Genomic DNA, 17920 nt, shown 5'->3' on the forward strand with positions numbered 1-17920 from the left:
TAACTAGATTCTTAATTCTAGATTTTTATTGAATTTAAACTCCACCATCTGCCATGATGGGATTCAAACCCTGGTCCTGAGATCATTAGCTGAGTTTCTGGATTAATAGTTTAGTGATAATACCATGAGACCATTGCCTCCCTGAATGGAGATAGTGAGGGGCTGTGAAGGGATTTATGTGAAAGTAGTAATGAGAATCTGAAAGGAGTCAGGGCAGGGCAAAGGTCACATTAAACTCAGTGTGAGTTTATCCTTGTGGAACAGAGTTCTGGGTGACCACAAGTTTACAGTGGGTAGGATGCGCAGATAAGTTGGAATAATCAAGTCTCAAGGGCAAAAGAAGCACAGATGATGGTTTGAGCAGAAGATGAGCCGAGGTGAAGTCAGATGATGTACTGGAGATGGAACTTGGCAATTCCGGTGATGACTCTGTTATAAGATCAGAAGCTCCTGTTAGCGTGACACTGAGGCTGCGAACAGACTGGCTCAAAGACAGGCTGTTACCAAGGAGCAGGATGAAGGATCCACTGCAGGGTGTTGATTATTGGGGTGAGGAGATAAGGGGGAGTGAATGGGTTTAAGGGTTTTAAGAAGATGGTTTGCAGTAAAGAAGCTGGAGATGATCTTTAAATTCCAGGCCACTCCTGGAATGGGTAAGATTAGCTTCAGCAGATTACAGCAAAACCTGGTGGTGCATTACTAAACCAGACTCCTGGTAAACCCTTTCAAAAATACATCGCTTGAGTGTGACAGAGAGGAGGTGGGTGTTGCACCCAGTTGAAGAGCCCAGGTGTGAGAAAGAGAGAAATGTTTCATTGTGCGCAGGCATACACATTGCTCCCACTCTCTACATTTACTCAAAACTCAAATAACTGGTATTGAGACATAGAGTTTGATCAGCTGAGTAGGATCCACATCAGAGAGTGTGGGACTGATATTAGCTAATTGTTTCAGGCCCTTACCATTCACTTTTCACTGAAGGTTTTGTCTGTTCTCCCTTTTCTCCCTGGCTCAGTCCCTCCCTCTGATCTTCATTCATTTCAGACCCATCGTCCACATCGAACACAAACTCCGGATCGTACTCATAACTCGTTCCGTAGGAGTAATAGGAAAGTTCCGCTTGTGGTATGGTGACAGTGTCTGTGAGAGAGGGTCAGGAAACGGGGATAGGACAGAAAGACAGATGAATATCAGAGGAGAGAAAGTGAAGGTGAGTGAATGTGAGGAGGAGAGGGAGGAAGAGGATTGTTGGAGTGAGAGAGGAAGAGATTGGGAAAGGAAATAGTGACAAATGGGAGGTAGAGTGAAGCATAAAGAGGAATAGAAATTGGAAAGGGATTGAGGTAGAGATCAATACAGGATAGCAGCAAAGGAATGTGACAGGAGGAGGAAGGAGGCAGAGGGCAAGACAGCAACAGACAGACGAGGAAGACAGGAAAGTTGTGAGAGGGAGAACAGGGACAGAGACAGAGTATATAGTAAGAGAGAGAGATCATGTTAGAGTGAATTTGTTAGAGAGATGGGGATTTAACAAAACAGATCATTGATAATGCATTGATTAGTTGCAATTTTTAAAGTATATTTCATACTGAAATTAAAGCCACAATTCTGTGAAAATGTCCCTCAGTATTTTGAGTGGTTGCAGTGTGTGCTCTTGACCCCCAGATGGTGCCCATGCTCCAGCTCAGGGGCTAACAGTTTCAGTGAGGAGTTCGTGTAACAACAAAATGGGAAATCCTGTAAAACAGTCAACAGGACGAGCCTGAGCCCCAAGCAGTTCCGAGTAAATATGGCGTGTTTACATTTGATGTGTGTTTGGCTGAGTTGAAGGAACTATATGGACAGTGCTCTGTCTCTCTCATGAACAGAATACAGTATTCCAGCAGTGATACTAATCTCAAACATCATCATCGTCAGAATTAGACTTTTTTCAAATGCTGCTGTCAGTCTCTCTCCCTCTCTCTCTCTGTGTCTCTGTCTCCCTCTCTCTGTAGTGAGGAAGCAGCCTGTGAGCCTCAGGGACTACAGCAATGTTCACTGCCATCAGTCACAATTCTGAATGTCTTGGCTGATCTGGAGCATTCACAGCTTTTGGAGAAGGCTTGAGCTTCGCACCCGCTCCCAGAACACCCTACACTTTGATTTGAATTTTAAACATTCTGCTCCCTCTTGTTCTCACCCCTAAAAGAAGCAATAGTTTCTCGGTATCGCAGAGTCATACAGCACGAAAACAGACCCTTCAGTCGAACAAGTCCATGCCAACCATAATCCCAAACTGAACTAGTCCCACCTCCCTGTTCTTTGCTCATATCTCTCCAAACCTTTCCTATTCATGCACTTATCTAAATGTTTTTATACATTGTAACTGTACCCACATCTGCCACTTCCTCTGGAAGTTCATTCCACACACGAACCACTCTGTGTACACAATTTGCCCCTCACATCTTTTTAAAATCTCTCTTCTCTCACCTTAAAAATGTGCCCACTAGTCTTGAAATCCCCCATCCTAGGGAAAAAACAACTACCATTAACCCCATCTATACCCCTCATGATTTTATAAACCCCTGTAAGGTTACCTCTCAACCTCCCACGCTTCAGTCTATCCAGCCTTTCTGTATAACTCAAACTTTTCATACCTGGTAACATCCTGCTAAATCTCTTCAGAGCCCACCCTGGCTTAATAATATCCTTCCTATAACGGGGCGACCAGAACTGGACACAGTATTCCAAAAACGGTTTCACCAATGTCCTTCCCAACTCCTATACTCAAAAGACTGAGCAATGAAGGTAAGAGTGCTAAAAGCCTTCTTAACCATCCTATCTACTGCATCCCTTTTCATCATTTGAAACACTTTGATGACATCAACGCTCTCGATTGCCTTTATAATTTAACCCTTTCATCTTTCTGGTTAACCCATGCTTCTCCAAGGTCAATATCTCCTACCTGAAGGGCAGGTTCCAGAACTGAAGCCTCCAGAGAGGGTCTGACCAGAGGTTTCACTCCAATATAACATTCACACCTGTTGTAATGCAGTTATTGCAAGATTAAAGGCAATATTTCATCAGCCTTCTCATTATTTTCTCTGTGAGATTTTTGTATCTCTCCATTTACACTCTGGTACCATTAAGAAATCTTGTGCTCCAAACTTGTCACTCCCGTAGCAAAGCTCGTCCAGTAGAGTTACATCACTGCTATTTACCCAACAATGTGGCAATTTGCTCTGTACACAAAAAGCAGGAGAAATCCAACCCGGCCAATTATCACCCCATTGTCCACTCTCTATCATCAATAAAGTGATGGAAGGTGTCATCAATTGTGCTATCAAGCAGCAGTCTGAGGAAGGGTCACCGGACCCGAAACGTTAACTCTGATTTTCTCTTCACAGATGCTGCCAGGCCTTCTGAGCTTTTCCAGCAACTTTGTTTTTGTTCCCGATTCACAGTATCCACAATTCTTTTGTTTTTTTAGCACCCAGTAGTAACCTGCTCAGTGACGCCCAGCTTGGGTTCTGCCAGGGCCACTCAGCTCCTGACCTCATTACAGCCTTGGTTCAAACACAGATTCATACAGCCTAGTAAAGGCCTTTTGGCACATCGAGTCTGCACCAACAAAACTACCACTAAAAGCGGGCTAATCCCAATTTCCTGCACTTGTCCCATATCCTTCAATGTTTCTGAATCTCCTGCCCCTTACCCTAAAACTATGCCCTCTCATGATTGACACCTCCACAAGGGGAACAGCTGCTCTTTATTCACCCTGTCCATGCCCCTCATAATATTATATGCCTCAGTCATGTGCCCCCTCAGCCTTCCCTGCTCTAAAAGAAACAAGGCAAGCCTATCTAGTCTCTCCTTATAGCTTAGTTTCTCCATCTAACATGGACAAAATTCCAGAGGTGAGGTGACAGCAACAGCCTTTGACATCAAATCCGTGTTTGATCAAGTGTGGCATCAAGGAGCCTTAGCAAAACTGGAGTCAATGAGTATCGGGGGCAAACTCTCTGCTGGTTGGAGTCATAGCTGGCACACAGGAAGATGGTTGTGGTTGTTGGAGGTCAGTCATCTCAATTCTGTAAGAGTTCCTCAGGGTAGTGTCTTAGGCCCATCAATCTTCAGCTGCTTCATCAGTGATCTTCCCTCTATCGTAAGGTCAGAATTGGGAATGTTCACTGATGATTGCACAATGTTCAGCACCATTCACAACTTCTCAGATACCAAAGCAATCTATGTCCAAATGCAGCAAGACCTGGACAATATCCAGGCTTGAGCTAACAGGTTGCAAGGAACATTCATACCATACAAACGGAAGGCAATGACCATCACCAATAAGAGACAATATCACTACCTCCCCTTGACATTCAATGGTGTTACCATCACTGAATGCCCCACTGTCAACATCCTAGGGCTTACCTGTAGTGATTGTAACAAGGTCGGCCACGTGGACGTCATAGAGTATGAGTTCCCTGATTGGACCAGCTTAGCAGCCCAATCAGGAAGCCCTGGCAGACAGTTATAAACAGGAGTGTCTCCTTTGTTAGTTATTTGGAAAACCTTTTGCTATGTTTTTGGTTGCACTTTAGCCCATGCTCCTGATCTTTGGGCACCCGGCGCAAAGGGGTGAAGGCAGGTCACAGGATCTCCTTGTGAGTCTGCTCCCGGGCCTGACCAGGCTGGCTATAGACTGGTCCAGACAGCAGGCTATAGAGGGGTTTGTCCCTGCCGGCTGCCTGCCTTTCTTCTGCAGTTACGTTCAAGCCCGGTTGTCCTTGGAGAGGGAGCACGTAGTGTCCACCAATGCTGTCAATGCCTTTAGGGACAGGTGGGCATCATGGGGGGTGCAGAGCTTTATTTCCTCCTCCAATTGTATTTTGATTTAATCCCTATCCACCCCCTTCACTTTGATCGCCTCAGCATTGCCCTTATCAGGCTTTGCTTGTTAATGTTTCACTGACTACATGGATATTATCCCATGTGATAGATTATAAGTTTATTAGCCTTCCTCATTACCTGTACACTAACCATTTTCTTTATCCTGGATGGTATCGAGCTTCTCGAGTGTTGATGGAGCTGCACCTATCCAGGCAAATGAGGAGCATTCCATCACACTCCTAACTTGTGCCTTGTGGATGGTGGACAGGCTTTAGGATTCAGGAGGTCCCAAATGATTCCTAGTCTCTGACCAGCTCTTGTGGCCACTGAAGGTTATGCTTCAGTTATACAGTGTATTGATGTCATGCATCTGGAGTACTGTGTGCAGGACTGGTCTTGTTACTTAAGGAAGCAGTTGAAGGGAGTTTAATAGACTAATCTCTGAGATGAGCGGATTGCCTGATGAGGAAAAGACAACAGGCTGGGCCTGTATCCTCTGGAGTTTAGAAGAGTCAAAGGCGATTTACTTGAAGCATACAAGATCCTGAGGAACTTGACCGGGTGGATGTTGAAAAGATGCTTCCTCTTGTGGAACAATCTAGAACTCGGGTTTAAAAATAAAGGGCTCCCATTTAAAACAGAGATGTGGCATTTTTTTTTGTCCTGAGGATGGTCAGCCTTTGGAACAAAAACAAATTTGCTGGAAAAGCTCAGCAGGTCTGGCAGCACCTGTGAAGGAATAAAAAGAGTTAACGTTTTGGGTCCGGTGACCTTTCCTCAGAACCCCACAGTTCTTTCGGTTTTTATTCAGCCTTTGGAACTCTCTTCCTGAAAAAGGGGTGGAAGCAGAGTCCGTGAATAATTTTAAGGCAGAGGGAGCTACATTCTTGTTAAGCGAGGGAATGAAAGATGATCAGGGCTAGGCGGTAATGTGAATTTGAGGTTACCATCGGAGAAGCCATAATCTTATTGAAGGACAGACAGCGCTTGAGGATTAGAAAGGTCTAGTTCTGCACCTCATTTATATGTTTGTAAGGACATAGCCTGCTCAATGGGCCACCACCAAAAAAATCCACTCCCTCCACGACTGGTGATCAGTAGCAGCAGCATGTACCATTTATAAGATGCACTGCAACAACTCACCAAGGCTTGTCAGTGGATTCGGAGACACCCCTAACCCAGTCCCACAGCATGTGAGGTGGCTCCATGCCAGACAGCACATCTGGATAAATCCGCCAGTGATGACAAAGCTGGGCAGTGCTTTGTGAAGACATTTTCAAAGAAATGTGGAGAATATGTTTAGAAGGGGCTGTCGTTCTGTGAAACTGTTATTAGATCAGAGTTTTGACTGATATTTTAAAAAGAATTGTTTAGAGTCAGCGTTTACACGCAATGTAATTATCCCAAAAAAAACCAAAAATCCCTTTAATCATTGTTTCCTTTCCACCAACTGACAACAAAAGTTTTTGAACACTTTTAAAATGTTTAAATTGGTAGGATTTGGTTAAAAGAGTGTCTGGGACCGTGCAGGTGGAGACAGATTAACTAAGGGATGGAAGGAACACTGAAGAGACTCCATGCTTCCAGGCCAGAACCCACAGGATGAGAAAGATTATCACTTAAATATCAGATGGAGAGGCAGCTACTGATGGTACAGTCAGGCACAGCCTCACAACTCCCACAAGCAAGCAGACAATCTGTTCACGTTAACAGCTGGTGCAGGCCTGGATTCTTACTGTCTTTGAGTTTCATACAAAGCAGGAGGCCATTTGGCCTTCTCTGCCTGTGCTGGCTCATTGAAAGAGCTTTCCAAATAGTCTGAGTCCCTCTGCGCTTTCCCCATGGTCCACATTTCAACTATTTCTCCATTTTCCTTTTGAAAATTATTGTTAAATCAGCTTCTATCGCCCTTTCAGGAAGTGCGTTCCAGATCATAAGAATTCACTGTGTAATACAAGATCCTCATCTCTCTCTGGTTCTTTTATTGATTCTCTTCCATCTGTGTCCCCTCTGGTCACTGGAAACTGTTTCTCCTTTTTAACGACATTAAAACCTTTTGTGATTACTCCATTAAAACTCCTTTTAACCCCCTCTGCTCCAAGGGGAACAATCCCAGCATCCCCAGCCTTTCCATTCAGCTGTAATCACATGGTTTGAATACATTTATTGTCTGATTTATTTCAAACTGGCTGCAACTGCTCACAAAGAATTCTTTGTTGCTGTGGCAGATAACTGTCCTAGAGATGGAGCTGAGCTCCACCCTGGGGACAGGGGTTGGGTGCAAGATTTAACCTGGGGAGAGACTGGTATTAGCTCGGTAGGTTGGCATGGCTGCTGTGTGCAGGGGGATAATCTGGGGGCAGCAGGTAAGCTCTAGCCTCATTTCTGGGATCAATCACAGGAAGCCCTCAGCTGGTCCGCCCCTGTCTGGGCACAGAGCCAGTGCCCAATGAGGCATTCAGCAGCTGCCTGTCCCAATGGGACCCTGACCACAAGCTCATACTCTGTGGTTTACAACTACCTGGTTGTCTCAGTTCTGTGAAATCCAACTTCACTGGCGACACCACAGACTCTGTCTCTGGAGGGACACTCTCTGCTGTGTGAAGAAACAAGAGGCAAATGTCAAACCTAATCCTGTGGCATGCCCACCTTAAAGATCAAACACAGAGCTCACCTGTATCCACTGGATGAGAGCAGGGAAGGGGGAGAGAGTGAGAAGAGGTGAAGGGAAAGAGAGAGAAAGGTAAGAGGGAGAGGGAGGGACAGAAAGAGGGAAGGGTGGTTGGGGGGAGATGGGAGAAAACAGAGAGAGAGAGAGAGAGAGACAGACAGAGAGACAGACAGGAGACCCAATTACATTTGAGGAAACACAGATGGACAGATTGATAGAGAAGGAGAGACAGAGGGAAAGACAACCAGAAAGAATACCAGTCAGACAGAGTGATAAAGAGACGAGCAGGCTCAGAGAATGACAGCAAACCCATCTTTTCAGGTGGTCAGTATTTATTGGGTCTTATTGGTTCTGTTGCTGACACACAATCGTCAGCTGATTGTGACCTTCAGTCCCATGGTTTGGATTAAATTGAGCTCAGGGCCCAAAGGTAAAAAGATGGTTCCTCTGCCATGGCTATTTAAACCAAAAAGAGTGAATCAGAAGGTCTCTTACTGGGGCTGCACTGTGACACTGTGACCTGTTCAATTCTGGTATTGTTTCGACAAGCTGCCACCTCCATTTGACACTGGTTCTGATAAAGAATCCCATCAGAGCCACAAACAGGGGTTCCATCGAAGCCACAGTCACGATAACATGTGCATAGCTCATGGCGTTCCTCTTCCAGACAGTCATACACATTCTTACACGTCCCAGAGTGGACAAACTCTAGAATAAATGCAAGAGACATTAAACAAGCTAAACAGCCCAAATCATTCTAAACTGCCTGCCCTTTAACCCTTTGATGGACCAAGTTAACCATGTAAGCAGCTTAAGGTGATAGGCTGGGCTCCAACATATCGACCTGTATTGAAATAGTGCCGTTAATGTAATAAAACATCTCGAAGTGCTTCAGAGGCGGTTTACTAGACAACATTTGTCCCTGAGCCACACAAGGTGACATTGGGACATGTGTTCAAAAATTTGGTCAAGGAGGTTCCTTTTTAAGGAACAACTTAAAGGAGCAGAGAGAGGGGGGAACAGTGGGGGGGGGGGGGGGGGGGGGAGAGTGAGATAGAGAGGGAGAGAAAGACAGAGAGACACGTAAATGCAGGATTTTGGACTGAACAGCTGAAAGCCTGGTTACCAATGGTGGAGAGATTAAACAGAATTGGATCAGCACAGAGATTTTGGGAAGTTGTAGGACTGAAGGTAGTGGTAGGGAGGGAGGGAGAACGTTTTTATTCATTCATGGAATGTGGGTGTCCCTGGCCAGGCAGCATTTATTGCCCATCTGGGTTGACGAGAGGGCAGTTAAAAATCAACCACATTGCTGTGAGTCTGCAGTCACATATAGACCAGACCAGGTGAGGATGGCAGTTTCCTTCCCTAAAGAACATTAGTGATTCAGATGGGTTTTTAATGACAATCGACAATGATTATAACATCGCCACGATGTCAGCTTCTTATTCCAGATTTTATTGAATTTAAATTTCACCATCTACCATGTCCCCAGAACATTAGGCTCAAGTGCTGGAGTTCATTCCAGAGATATTATCACTACACCAAGACCACTTGAAAACAAATGTGAGAATTTTAATCTCAAAGTGTTGCCAGCCTGGGTGTCAATGTAGGTGAGAGAGCACAGGGGCAATGAGGAAACAAGATTTGGGGGCAGATATGATGCAGGCCATGGAGGGTGTAATGTGGGAGAGCAGCCCTGACAGTGTTGGGATAGTTCAGCCTTGAGGTAACAAAGGCATGGATGAGGGTTTCCACAATAGACGAACTGAGGCTGGCTGGAGAATATGATGTAATGGGCTGACTTAGTAATAGTGCGGACATGTGGAGAGATTCTTTGGTCAGCTCACCATGGTCATGAAGAGGCTGCTGCAACCTCTTAGCTACCAGCCACAGCGATGATGGCAAGGGACTGTAATTTATAGCAGGACCAAAGAAGCTGGATTCAGCTTCAGAAGATTTAATTGGAGGAAATTCAGGCCTATCTGGTGTTGAACAAATAGTCTGACAATCAAGAGCATTGGATTGGCTGAGTGAGTGAGTCATGTGTGGAGCTGGATGGCATCGGCTTTCATGTGGAAACTGATATTGTGTCCTCAGATGATGTTGCTGAAGGGATGATGAGAAATCAGCTCTGTAAGTTCTGTGATCATCCCCTAGTCTAGCTCATACAGTCATTGTCACTGGTAGCTTGATAACCACTCACCCACTCTCCCTCCTTTAGCCCCAGTTACAAGTGCCCAAGAGGAAAGAACCTTGACAGAATATCAACAGAAAGGTCAAGCAATGCCCTCTCTAAAACCAGGGTCTCACTCCAAGCTACAGGGAACAGGAAGCAATTATTGCATTTCTATAGCATCCTCAGGGTGTGCCAAAGTATTGCCAAACTCTTTCTCATCCACTTTCTGTCACGGGATAGAGGGTCCATTCGAAATGGGCGAACATTTTTTTATTCTTTCACGGGATGTGGGCGCCACTGGCCGGGCCAGCATTTCTTGCCCATCCCTAGTTGCCCTAGCTGCCTTCTTGACCCGCTGCAGTCCACGTGTTATGGATAGACCACAATGCCCTTAGGGAGGGAATTCCAGGATTTTGACACTGAAGGATTGGTGATATATTTCCAAGTCAGGATGGTGAGTGGGCTTGGAGAGGAATTTGTTGCCTTGTACCTGCTGCCCTTGTCCTTCTAGATGGTGGATTTGGAAGGTGCTGCTGAAGGAGCCTTTGAGAGTTTCCACAGTGCACCTTACAGATAGTACACACTGCTGCTACTGAGCGTCGGTGGTGGAGGAAGTGGATGTTTGTGGATGTGTCAATCAAGCGGCTGCTTTGTCCTGGATGGTGTCAAGCTTCTTGAGTATTGTTGGGGCTGCACCCATCCAGGCAAGTGGGGAGTATTCCATCACACTCCTGACTTGTGCCTTGTAGATGGCGGACAGGGGAGTCAGAAGGTGAGTTACTCATCACAGTATTCCTAGCCTTTCACCTAATCTCGTAGCCACTGTGTTTATATGGTGAGCCCAGTTTCTGGTCAATGGTAACCCCAGGATGCTGGTAGTGGGGGATTCATTCTGTCTGCTTGGAGACAATAATAGCCTATCACTTGTGTGACTTGCCAATTGTCAGCCCAAAACTGAATACTGTCCAGATCTTGCAACATTTAGAGCTGGACTGCTTCAGTTTCTGAGGAGCCGCAAATGGTGCTGAACATTGTGCAGTCATTGGCAAACATTTCCATTGCTCATCTCAGAAACAACAAGTTATTGTGGCATGAGATAGCATATTATAGCTATGTGGCCCATCCTGTCTGGACATGCAGTCTGAGCGAGATAAATTGTGCTGTTCTCCTGCCTTTTCCCTGAAATCCATGCCCGTCTGGAATGCCACCACCACATTTCCAGGCAGTGCATTCCAGACCCTAATTACCTGCGGAATGAAAAAGTTCTCTTTCGTCTCGAATTTGCTTCCTTTTCAAAACACATTAAAACTGTGCCCTCTGATTCTCGATCCTTTTATGAGCAGGAACAGTTTCTCCCGATCTACTCTGTGTAGACTTCTCATGATTTTGAAAACATTAATCCTATCTTCTCCCAGCTTTTCCCTTTCCAAGGAAAACAGTCTCAACTTCTCTATCTATCTGCATAACCGAAGTTCCTCCATAACTCCCCACCTACACTCACCGTTACTGGCTCCATCCCCGCCTCTTTGACCTGTCTGTCTCCTCTCCACCTATCTTCTCCTCTATCCATCTTCTATCCGCCTCCACCCTCTCCCTATTTATTTCAGAGCCCCCTTCCCCTCCCCCATTTCTGAAGAAGGGTCTAGGCCCGAAACATCAGCTTTCCTGCTCCTCTGATGCTGCTTGGCCTGCTGTGTTCATTCAGCTCTACACCTTGTTATCTCTTCCTTACCTCTGTCACCATTTTCATAAATCCCTTTTCTACTCTTTCCAGTGCATTCACATCCTTCCTGTGTTGTGGCACCCAGAACTGTACGCAACATTCCAGCTGAGGTCTAATTCGTGTCTTATACAGATTCAGCATCATATCCCGGCCCTTGTATTCTATGCCCTTATTAATAAATCCAGGGTATTAACCTGGTTTATTAAACACACTCTCCACCTGTCTTGCTACCTTTAAAGACTTAGAATCATACAGTACAGAAGAGGCCCTTCAGCCCATCAAGTCTGTACTATCAAAAATACACTTAATCTACACTGATCCCACATTCCTGTGTTATAGCCTTGAATGTTATGACGCTTCATGTTAATTCAAGTACTTTTAAAAAGGGATTGAGGGGTTTGCCACCTCAGCTACCCTCCCAGACAGTGCATTCCCAACACCCACCATCTTCTGGGTGAAAGAAATTTTTGTCAAATACATGTAAACTCCTAGGTCTCTCTGTTCCTGCCTATCCTTTAGAGTAATACCCTTAATTTTACACTGTCTCCCTTGGTTCTACCAAAATGTATCACCTCACACCTCTCTGCACTGAACTTCATGTGCTACCTATCCACCAACTCCACCAACTTGTCTATGTCCTTTTGGAATTCTACAATGTCCTCCTCACAGTTTAGAATTCTCCCAAGATATTGCCCACAAACTTTGAAATCGTCCCTTGCACCAAGGTTGAGATTGTTAATATAAATCAAAACCAACTCCTGGGGAACTCCCTGACAAACCTGCCTTGAGTCCAAAACATATCCATTAACCATTCCTGTTTCCAATCCTTCATTCTGTATCCCATGTTGCTATGTCCCTCTTATTCTATGAGCTACAAGCTTTGTCACAATTCTGAAGTGCAGCACTGTATTAAACACCTTCTGGAAGTCAATTAACACCAAATGAACAGCATTACTCTCATCAACCCTCTCCGTTACCTCTTCAAAGAACTCTAACAAATTAAATATGATTTTCTCTTAAGAAATCCATGTTGGCTCTCCCTAATTATCCCATACTTTCCATGTGACTATTAATTTTATCCCAAATTATTGTTTCTAGATGTATCCCTACTACTGAAGTTAAACTGACTGATCTGTAATTGTTGGGTTTTTCCTTTTACCCTTTTCTGAATAAGGAAGGAATGTTTGCAATTTTCTAGTCTTTTGGCACAACACCAAAATCCAGGGAGGGTTGGAAGATTATTATCGGTACCATTCTCACTTCCTTCAATATCCGTGGATGCATCTCATCTGTTTTTGGCAAGTGCCTGATCAACTCTAAAGGACCAACAGCTTTTCCAAAATCTCCTCCTATTGTGAATGAGTTTTCTCCTCTGTCACCATTACCAGGCTAACATTTACTTCCTCAGTAAAGGCTAATTGAAATATTCATTTAATGCCTCAGCCGTGCCCTCTGATTCCATTTGTTTATCACCTTTTTGTTCTTTAATCAGTCCTATTCTTTCTTTTACCACCCTTTTACTATCGTGTGCTTACAGAAGATTTTGGAGTTTCCTTTTATGTTACCTGCCAGTCTTTTCTCATAATCCCTTTTTGCTGATGTTGATTTTTCACTTCCCCTGTGAACATTTCGTATTCAGGTCGGTTCTGAACTGAATTTTCCAACTAACACCTGTCATAAATACACTTTTTCTTTTTTATTTAATCTTTCTCTCCTTTGGCATCCAGGGAGCTCCGGATTTATTTGATCTACCTTTCCCTTTGGACAGAATATACATTGGCTGTGCCTGAACCATTACATTGTTCAGCTACAGTTTAGCCCTGCAACATTTTGTTCCAGTCCCTTTGGCCTAGCTCTGTTTTGAGCCTACTGAAATAGCCTCTCCCCCAGTTAATTATCCAAACTCCAAATAGTCCATTATCTTTTTCCAGTGTTACCCTAAATCTTATGATACAATGATGAATGTTCCCTAAATGTTCCCCATGGTGAAGGGGAAATGTTGATGAAGCAGCTAAAGCTGGTGAAGAGTGTCAGGTTAACGTTAGTTTTGGACATGTTCACAAAGCTCCCACAGTCAGATCAGCCGTCGAGCTTCACAGCCGAGATTTTCACACAGACTGGGTCGAGAGGGCAACCAGTGTCAGTGGGATTTGGCCTTTGCTTGTGGCTTTAATATTTTATCCAACAAAAATCTCTCTTTCGCAGTTATGAAAGCTGCAAATCTCAAACGCCCCTCCACCCATCCACAGCTTTTTGGTTTACGCGTGTGTGGGAAAGGGGAAAAAGTTCCAGATTTCCACTCCTCTTTGACTGACATCATCTCTAATGACCTGGTTCTAATTTAAACCTAAACCCCTTGTTTAGATCTTCCCTTAATCTTTTTGACTCGAGGGAATACAAGAACAGGCCGTTCCGCTTGTCATGTAACCCTTAAGAACCCAGTGTCATTCTGCTGAATCTGCTCTGCATCTCCTCCAAGGTCAGTACCTCCATCTTGCGGCTTTGTTTTATTCATTTGTGAGACACTGGTGTCACTGACCAGGCCAGGGTTTATTGCCTGTGCCCTCATGAAAGAGATCTTAGCTGCATTTTCGAACTGCTGCAGTTCATGTACTGTAGGTTGACCCATTATGCCCTTAGGGAGGGAATTCCAGGATTTTGACCCAGTGACACTGAAGGACCGGTGATATATTTCCAAATCAGGATGGCAAGTGGCTTGGAGGGCAATTTGCAGGGGGTAGTGTTCCCATGTATTGGCTGCCCTTGTCCTTCTAGATGGAAGTGGCTATCGGTTTGGAAGGTGCTGTTGGAGATGCAATACAAGAGGGAATGAAATGTCTGTCTGTTTTAAAGATGTTAGCAATTGGTGATGGAAATCTCGAGGTTGCAAGAGAGAGTATTTGTTGATTCTTTTATTATGAGCAGTGCCGTTGCCATGCCAACAGGAACTGTTATATTATGCCCAAGGGGCATTTCTAAAACCTAACTAAAGTTTCTTGGTTACATCACTGGGGCAGCTGCAGTCAGCACTGCCCGGCACTGACTTGCTTTGACTCTGACCCTCCAGAAGAGATTAAGGTGCGTGACAGCTCACTTACCAAGGAATGCACTTAATTTCTAGAGACCCCTCCCTCTGCTGCATGAAACAAATCCCGTTAAGCCCACCCCAGGCCTGTACTCGCTGACCTGCACTACCCCCCCGCCCCCCCCGCCCCACCACTGACAAAACTTTAATTTGAAAATTCTCATCTTTACTTCCAAATCCTACTGAGGCCCCACGCCCTGCCTACTCTGTTTGCCCCTCTAGTCCCACAACTCTGTGAGGTTAGTGTTCCTTCCAATTCTGAGCATTGCTGAATTTAATGGTCCCACTGCTGGTAGCTGTGCCTGCTGCTGCTTGGGTCCCAAGCTCTGGAATTCCCTCCTTAATCCTTTCTGTCTCAGTCTCTCCCCATTTAAAACAGTTCTTTAAAAGCACCTCTTTTTGGCTAAATCTACCTCTTTGATAATGTCCTTCATTTCCTGTGGTAGATTAGCAATGAATGCTGTCTTAGAACATGCCTGAGAAGCATTTCAGGACATTTCCCTGTATTAAACGCGCAATATAAATGTAAGATATTGTTGTTGGTTTGATTGGAAGGTGAGGCTGAATCCACCAGGACTTTGGTAAGTGCCTATTCTCGCTGGACCAGTGTACTGCAGACAGCAGAGCAGAAACTCATCCTGCACCCCCACCATTAGGAGGGGGGCTGAAGGTCACTGGGCACAGATTAGGAACTGGAACCCTGGCTGATTCAACTCACCACGTCCCACTGAGCACTCAGAGAACTGCCAGCACAAAGGAGACCGAAAGATTTTGCATTTCAATAGCACCTATGACAACTGCAGGACACTCCAAAGCACTTCACAGCCAACAAACCACTTTTTGAAACTTAGCAACAATTTTAACATAATTGTGCCAGTCAATAAGTGCTCAGTAAGATTCTCATGAGCAGATGCCTGACAATGATCTGGCGAGTACAATTACAACATTTAAAAGACATTTGGACAGGTACATGGATAGGAAACATTTAGAGGGATATGGGACAAATGTAGGAAATGGGACTAGTTCAGTTTAGGAAACCTGGTTGGCACGGACAAGTTGGGCCGAAGGGTCTGTTTCCATGCTATATGACTCTATAACTAAATATTGGTCAAGAGACTAGAAACACCCCGTGCTGTTCTCCTCCATCCAACTGAAGGGGCAGACAAGACCTTAGGGTAGCATCTCAACAGATAGGTGTCACTGCTATCGATGCACACTTATTCAGTACTGCACTGGGTTACATGCCCCAAGTCTCTGATGTTTGGCTTGTACCCATAGCCAGGGTGCTGTCCCTGACAAGGCTGACAACTGGAATCTGGACCTCTTTGTCTTTGCGAACTAACAAAAATGCCAGAGGGAGGAACGTTGATGCATTAAGCCTGGACCATGCTGCCCGGTATCACAGGTTGGGGCCAGTGTGCACTGACTACTGGGGAAGGGGGCCTGAGGACTGAAGACCACATTGTGCTTTTATTGTGAATTTAATGAGTTTGTTTCAAAATGAATGCCCCTTTCATTCTGCAACAATGCCATGTTCTAACTGTAGGGTTTGAAGCAACTGCTGGCAGTTGTAGACAGGCCAGCAGTAATTTGTAGTTATTATAAAAGCACTGTGTTTCATTAGTTCCCAGTTGACAGCTACGAGGTAAGTTTAAAAGAAACCAGAATACCACAAAACATCACCAGGCTACGCTATAAACTACCTGTGATCAGGAGGTCCGAGCCTGCCTTGTAAATGAATCTCTCAGTGAGACACTGCCTTCAGGCTGTAACATGCTGAGAGGGGTCTGGTTTGACAGCTTGCTGCTCAAGGAGACTAGCTGTAAATTATCAATGGATTCAGGGAACAGGTCTGTACAGGAGCAGCCTGACTTGTTTACCAAGATCTTCAGGCAATGATTAGAGAAGGTGGGGGGTGGGTGGGATTGGGCAGATAGTACAAACTTCCCTTTTGCTCAGCTTTAACTAGGCTTCATCATGAATTTTCTGCAGCTGCACAGAGGCCCATTCCCAGACATGTGCTCACTATCAGGAGCCCAGGAGGGTTGTGGGGGACAGGGCTGTGAGTCTGCCACTGTGTCAAAGTGCACTGATTGTCAATGGACTAGAATCAGTACATTTCTTCCGATAAAAGTCCTTTGTTCACATTTCCAATACTAACTGTGCATGTAAACTTGTCACGCTGTAATTATACTCTCAGCCAAGTGGAGGTGCCATTTACCTGAGTAGTTATGAACACAGAGCACTTTAGAGATCCACAAGGACTTAAGCCCTAACTGTAGTTGCCGTGCATATGGGATGACCAGCAATTAGTTGGGGAGGGGGCTGCAGTACAAATTGGATTCAACTTTATCTGCAAGAGGTCCAGATAATTCTAATTTCTGGTCTTGTGTTTGTTTGCAGTCAGTTGCCTGAAACCAGCAGCTAAGGGACAGCAATTCCAAGGATGGGTTTGACATTCTTGAAACTTATTCCATGCCCAATATTCGAGATACAGTTTGCACAGACTTGGTGGTGTAGGCGTTTACAAATACAATGCTCCAAAATACTTTTTGACAAATGAAAGATGTAGTCTTTCTTGCAATATTGGAGGCACAACAGTCATTTTATGTGCAGCAAGCTCTTACAAACAGCCAGGTCATTTGTTTTTAGTAGTGATGGTTGAGGTATTAAATATTAACTCAGGACATGAGCGTCTGTGGGATCTTTTTAGATTCACCTTAGATAGCAGAAAAGGCCTTGCTTTATTGCGTTATCTGAAAAAAAGAGACCTCCAAAAGTCCAAGTGATAGATTCTAACTTTACACCATCTTAACTATGGGTATAGTATTCAGTCACTGAGTTCAAATACCACCTGGATACATTGTGAAATTGAATAAATCTAGAAATTTATGGGCTGACATCAGAAGGAAGGAAATTGAAAAGCTTCTAGATTGCCACAAAAAAAAACCCAACCAGTTCACCCATCTCTCTCTCTCTTTCTCTCAGAAAAGCCCGGCTATTTCTCCCATTTTTGGTGTCCTACAAAACATGTTTGAAGCTGAACAACCTCTAAAAAATCTGCCAGCTGTAAGGAAAACTCTGCAAAGTTCAATTAAAGGAGAAAACGGAATGGACCCCATCAGTAATGGCAAAGGAAGCAGATAAAGAAGGACCTTCAGATGAACCATCTCTAACTGCTTCATCAATGACTTTCCCACTGTTATAAAGCCCAGAACTGGGTTTTTTTTTTCCATTTTTCATTAAGATTTAACTGTAATTTACGGGGGCTTTTTAATACTAAAATTCATCTAGGGTTAGTAGGGATGGATATTCTAATCAAGCTGTTCAGACATGTTGAGATATATGTCTCAGGTGGGTGTGACTTGAACCTGGGATTTTGCAGCCCCAAAA

General features: G+C 44.6%; 1 protein-coding gene across 1 annotated transcript in view; it reads right to left on the bottom strand.

The window, feature by feature from the left end:
* cpamd8 (C3 and PZP like alpha-2-macroglobulin domain containing 8) overlaps nucleotides 1-17920 on the bottom strand; it is a 101073-nt gene that overhangs the window by 1485 nt on the left and 81668 nt on the right. The window contains exons 35-37 of the mRNA XM_048614006.1: nucleotides 8036-8248; nucleotides 7391-7465; nucleotides 963-1140 (exon numbers count right to left, since the gene is read on the bottom strand). Of these exons, the coding sequence (XP_048469963.1) occupies nucleotides 963-1140; nucleotides 7391-7465; nucleotides 8036-8248 (466 nt within the window). The remainder of the gene's footprint in view (nucleotides 1-962; nucleotides 1141-7390; nucleotides 7466-8035; nucleotides 8249-17920) is intronic.

Source organism: Rhincodon typus, chromosome 29 (genome assembly GCF_021869965.1).
Source record: "Rhincodon typus isolate 14 chromosome 29, sRhiTyp1.1, whole genome shotgun sequence".
NCBI lineage: Eukaryota > Metazoa > Chordata > Chondrichthyes > Orectolobiformes > Rhincodontidae > Rhincodon > Rhincodon typus.